This window comes from Podarcis raffonei, chromosome 10 (genome assembly GCF_027172205.1).
Source record: "Podarcis raffonei isolate rPodRaf1 chromosome 10, rPodRaf1.pri, whole genome shotgun sequence".
Lineage (NCBI taxonomy): Eukaryota > Metazoa > Chordata > Lepidosauria > Squamata > Lacertidae > Podarcis > Podarcis raffonei.
Window position 1 is genome coordinate 21345334 of NC_070611.1, and position 6000 is coordinate 21351333.

The following is a 6000-nucleotide window of genomic DNA, read 5'->3' on the forward strand; positions in this document are numbered from 1 at the left end:
CATTGGAGTACTAGAGCTTGTGAAAGAAAGAAAGAAAGAAAGAAAGAAAGAAAGAAAGAAAGAGTAAAATCCAGTATTTAATAGCATGTAATGTCATCATTACATCAACAGGGACGCGGGTGGGTAAAACCTCAGCACCTAGGCCTTGCCAATCGTATGGTCGGCGGTTCGAATCCCTGCGGCGGGGTGAGCTCCCGTCGTTCGGTCCTAGCTCCTGCCCACCTAGCAGTTCGAAAGCACTCTTAAGTGCAAGTAGATAAATAGGTACCACTTTATAGCGGGAAGGTAAATGGCATTTCCATGTGCTGCGCTGGTGCTGGCTCACCAGAGCAGCTTCGTCACACTGACCCGGAAGTGTCTCCGGACAGTGCTGGCCCCCGGCCTCTTAAGTGAGATGGGCGCACAACCCTAGAGTCGGACACGACTGGCCCGTACAGGCAGGGGTACCTTTACCAATGTCATCATCATCTTAAGAAGAAGAAGAGGAGTTTGGATTTGATATCCCGCCTTTCACTCCCTTTAAGGAGTCTCAAAGCGGCTAACAATCTCCTTTCCCTTCCTCCCCCACAACAAACACTCTGTGAGGTGAGTGGGGCTGAGAGACTTCAAATAAGTGTAACTGGCCCAAGGTCACCCAGCAGCTGCATGTGGAGGAGCGGAGACACAAACCCGGTTCCCCAGATTACGAGACTACCGCTCTTAACCACTACACCACACTGGCTCTCATAAGGCTAGGTCACTGCACTGAGGACGGGGTGGATCAACTTTTAAAAGTTTACTGGAAGAGAGGGTCACACTATTACAATTTTCCTCTGCTGTGTTAACTCCCCAAGTGCAAGATGTAATGTAAGAGCTTTTGAACAAATACACCAACTGTGTAGACTAGCCAGTGTATATAAATAGCTGCCCGACTAGCAAACTAGCAGTGCAGAAAACCTCAGTTATGCACACCACACCCTGTAGTAAACAAGCTTTCATTCTGCCAAAACTATATTATTTCTCTGGAGGAAAACTAACTTGCAGTGCCCAAGTGGTGTTGTGCATAGTGTTGGGCTTTGACCAGCCACGAAGCTCACTGGGAGACTTTAGGCCATTCCCAATATTTGTCAGTCTAACCAGCACACATTATTGATGCAAAACTGGGAAGAAACCATGTATGCCCCCCTAAGGTCCACTGAAGAAGGATGCGATAATGGTGTACAGTGGTACCTCTGGTTAGGAACTTAATTCGTTCCAGAGGTCCGTTCTTAACCTGAAACTGTTCTTAACCTGAGGTACCACTTTAGCTAATGGGGCCTCCCGCTGCCGCCACACAGCCACTGCGCAATTTCTGTTCTCATCCTGGGGCAAAGTTCTTAACCCGAGGGTTAGCGGAGTCTGTAACCCGAAATGTTTGAAACCCGAGGTGTTTGTAACCAAGGTACCACTGTATTGAATGAGTAAATAATGTGTTAATCCACAAGAACTCTCTTTTTCTCAACAGTCAAATAGACAGGAATCAATCTCCTATAACTGCAGACATTCAGGATATTTCAACAATTGTGTACCAGGAAGCCCACCAAACACTCAACACTGCTTCAAAGTGTCGAAGCAATGATTCTTCAACATCAACTTCGTTGGACTGGTCATGTTGTGCAGATGCCTGATTATCGTCTTCCAAAGCGACAACTCTATTCAGAACTTAAAAATGGAAAGTGTAATGCTGGTGGTCAACAGAAGAGGTTCAAAGACTCTCTCAGGGCAAATCTAAAAAAATGTAGTATAAACACCGACAACAGGGAAACACTGGCCTGCGAGCGCTCCAGTTGGAGAACAGCCTTTACCAAAGGTGTCATGGGTTTCAAAGACGCTCAAACTCAGGACGAAAGGGAGAAATACGCTAAGAGGAAGGCATGCTTGGCAAACCCTCACAGTGATCAACTCCTGCCTGGATACCTACTATGTCCCCACTCTGGAGGATGTGTGGATCCAGAACTGGCCTCCACAGTCACTTACAGACTCACTTTTAAAACCATGTTTATGGAAGATAATCTTATTTGGCTACAAGTGATAGCCAAAGAAGAAGAAGCTCACTAGAGTTGCCACCACCACCACCACTGAGAGAACCATAAATACAGAGCACCACTCACTATTATTTTCACGCATCCCTACAATCTCTAGTTCAGGTCGATGGAGCACCACTTCACTCCAGGTCATTAGGGCCTACAGAAAGGAATTGTGGGTGATACAAACTTAGGAGGACTGGGTTTAGCCCTCTTCTTCTCATTCCCATCCTCAGACCCTCCAAGAGTCCCTATTTTCCAGGGACAGTCCCAGATTTACAGAAGCCGTCCCAGTTTCTGATTTGATCCTGGAATATCCCACTTTTCCTTAGGACATCCCTATTTTCACTGGAGAAATGTTGGAGGGTATGGAGTTACGTGACCTCCAAGCCAAGGAGATAAGTAACTATACAACCTTAGGAGACATCTGAAGGCAGCCTTGTATAGGGAAGGGTTTTTTTTAATGTTTAATGTTTTATCATGTTTCTATGTATGTTGGAAGCCGCCTAAAAGTGGCTGGGGCAACCCAGTCAGATGGGCAGGGTAGAAATAAAATACAGCAGGAACAACAACGGAATAGGTCACCCCTATTTTCATTGGAGAAAGGTTGGAGGGTGTGCACCCTCTGCTGTTATGCTTGTGCGTCAGGTTAGCTGTTCCAGAACACAATGAGCCAAGCAAGAAAAATAGTCCAATCTCCCTAACATGCCAGCATCAAATGGCTTGGACTTTGAAGACAGCATCGTATTTTTAGGTAATAGGTCAGCATACATATAAGAGAGAAAAATTCAGTAGTCTTGGGAGTCTGCATCCATGATATGCAACGACAGAGTCCAGGATGCAGCAAAATTTTGGAGGCCCTCGTAATCAGAACATTCAAATTGGTCTGAAATGAGAGGGCCAGTTTGGAGGGTACATAGCAAATCAGCTTAGCACTGTGCTAGCCATCCAAATAAGTAATTTCGTTGTCCCCGAGAGGGGGCAATGACAATAAAGATATTATTAAAAATAATATCTTAACAATAAAGATATTATTAAAAAAAATCTGTTCAAAGGATTGCAATGAGGCGTAAGCAGGGTTTGGGGATAGGGTTTACTGGAGACTAAGTCAACAATCCTATACGAACTTGCAAGGCAGTGAGGCCTACTCAACACAATTATTTCTGAGCAAACACACTTGGGCCTGGAATGGGAATAACTATATATTTACTGAGTCAAAGGGAAACTCTCTACCCAGCAAATTCCATCATAGTAGTTCTATGATTATGGAGGAAGCATTTAAAATGTACGAAAAGTGGTTGGTAAACACTCAGGGATATTATTATGTAGACCACTTCCTGTGGCCAGAGGATAGCATAATGCATTCTATGATCACTACTGTTCCCTGCTTCCTTTATCCTATTCGATACGCAATCCTATCCTTCTTCTCCCATCCTTCATCTCCCTGTTTCTTTTTGACATATTCTATATGATTTGAAGCCGTAAGTCTTGGAAGAAGCAAAGTAGGATAATAACAGATAAATGCAAATCTACAGGATGTGCCTGGAGTTACTGTTGCCTTTGCCGTTTCACAGGACTTTGGGTTTCTTGTTATGCATTTAATGCAAATAATGCAGAACCACATACATTTTCCAACGAGATTGGGGTGCCACGAATGCTACTGGGCAACTGCACTTTCTCCCTCTCTCGGGGTGCTTTGATGTGGGGGCTTAATATCGTAAACGGGTCATTCAGAAATGGTTGGCAACAGATTTTGTTTAACTTATCAGATTCTCCTGATCTATATTAAATAGGACGTGTAGAAACATGAGCTAGCATTTGATCCCAAGGATGTTGTACGGATGCTGCGTGATGCATGCATGAAGAGAACCTATCCCACAGTCAACATCCATCTCAGAAGTACATTCTGTCTCTCCCCATTCTTTATGTCCTTTTTGTGTTAGCCCACCCACCCACGATTCCTTTGACCATGCTCTTTGTGCTTCAGCACGGATGGAGCAGAAATGCGATTCGGTTCACATCAAAAGGTGAAGCTGCCCAATTCGCAATTCAGAAACAATATGCGAACTGGATCGCAGCCCTCCTTCAAAATGTGCAAGTCGCTGAATTTTGCAATGCCGTTCCACAGTCGAGTCATGAGTACAAAGATGAGCATATTAGAGTACAGTATGCATACATATCAATATGTTAGGGAATATAACATACAAAAATATGTTTTGTTTGGCAAAATTGCTTTGCAAAATTACGTACAAATGTGTACATTAGGAAAAGTTCACATTAAGATGCTAATGAACTTTTATGAGGACTTTTTTGCTGTTGAGGCAAACTTATACAGAGAACTGAACTTAAGATTGAAAAACTGAGAAAAACAGATCTGACATATTTGCGCATAGTTTCACTCCAGGGGGGTCAGCACTTTGGAACAACCTCATCTAGACAATATAACAGGGCCAAGGATGCACCTTAGCTAGCAAGCAGATCCATCTCTGCTTATTTGAAGGTTAATTTTAGCTGTGCCTGCCAGAAATGTGCCTCCAGTTTCTAAGCCAGTTTTTCATTCTGTACTTGTCTTACCTCCTTCCGCCCTTGTAGATTGCTTGAAGGAAGGAAGCAACGGGCTTGCCTTGCGGAGATCTCCTTGTACCTCCTGTGCTGTACCAACTCCGAAACCACTTTGTCTGGTAGAACTCCATTGCCAACTGGTGAGATGTATCTCCTCGTCCCTAAGGGCGTCAGGGTCTGGTAGAAAAGACAAGCAGCCAGCACCAGCACCACCAGGAACGGGCGAAGTCGACACCACCTCCGGCCAGGCAGAATCTGCCGGCAAGCCATGGCCACACTGGGTTTCTAATGTCCCGTTTCCACATTGTAGGAAGAGTCACTGTGGCTACTCTTCATCAGCGCGAAATAAAGGGAGAAAAGTGACTTGCCCGCAGGGAAACAGAAGTGCTCTCCATCACTTCTGGGTTTGAGCTTTCCCATGGCATCAGCCGGCGAGAAGTTTGAGGTCTCTGAAGCAAAACAGACTACGACAAACGGCCCTTCAGGAAGCAGTCCCTGACCTGTGCAAAAAGAGAGGAGGCAGGAAAAGAGAAAGAAGTCACACGTACGTACGTCATGTGGGCTGGGAAGGAGCAGACTTAAGCATCCTGAAATAGTTAGTGGCAGAAGGAATCTTACCGTTTGGAAGAAAGTTTATCCCACAAAACTCCAGCTGAACAACTGCATTCGTGAAAGCGAAAGGTTAGAAACTATGAGGTGTCTTTGTACAGCTGAAAAGCACCACAGATTTCCTCGTAGGTTCCCCCCTCCCTTCTGTTGCTTTTTAAAATACCGTTTCCTTCATTCCAGATCTTTTTAAATTGCCCTTTTCCTGTCGGCAAATGTACATGCCTTCTCTCAAAGAGAATTCATCTGGTTTCGAACAAGCCGAAAGGCTAGATTTCCCTCGGTTAAGTTTCTTTCTTTCTTTCTTTCTTTCCAGCTTTCGGAGTTCAAAGTTACGTTTACTTACTTGGTTCTTAGCCCTGTCAGACGTTTTCCATTCTCCCCTAACGGGCTGCTGATTAAAACCACTCGGAGCAAGGCAGCCTCATGACTCCAGCTCATCTCCACACACACACACACAGCACTCCATCTGAACTCAGTTGGACCACAGACATATAAATAAAAAACAGGACTGCCCTGAGGGGTGGGGTTACGTTCACCAAGCTCTAAAAAGCCTCACACGCTGGAAGCTGTAGGAGCAAGCCTGCTGGATCACACAGCGACAATGTGCCCCCCCCCACATGCTTCCAAGCTATACAAGGACTCTAAAAATGTGGCTGGAATACAGACAACTCAAACATAATGAAGAAAGAGAAATGTTAAAGCAGTCTGAGAACTGTTGCTCCATGAAGGGAATGGAGGTCTCAACAATTCCAGGCACACTCCCCCCCCCCTTTTTTTTAAAGCTACA

The 6000-nt window shown here is 44.9% G+C and overlaps 1 protein-coding gene across 3 annotated transcripts in view; it reads right to left on the reverse strand.

Annotated features, from left to right (window-relative positions):
- Window positions 1-5759, reverse strand: part of CPED1 (cadherin like and PC-esterase domain containing 1) — a 112087-nt gene extending 106328 nt beyond the window's left edge. For 2 of the 3 annotated variants that reach the window (XM_053404966.1, XM_053404963.1), the window contains exons 1-2: window positions 5557-5759; window positions 4617-5104 (exon numbers count right to left, since the gene is read on the reverse strand). In XM_053404966.1, the coding sequence (XP_053260941.1) occupies window positions 4617-4874 (258 nt within the window). In that variant the 5' untranslated portion in view covers window positions 4875-5104; window positions 5557-5759. Of the gene's footprint in view, window positions 1-4616; window positions 5105-5376; window positions 5498-5556 lie in introns of those variants that run through there. The other variant, XM_053404965.1, reaches the window with a different exon arrangement.
- Between the last annotated feature and the right edge of the window lie 241 nt (window positions 5760-6000).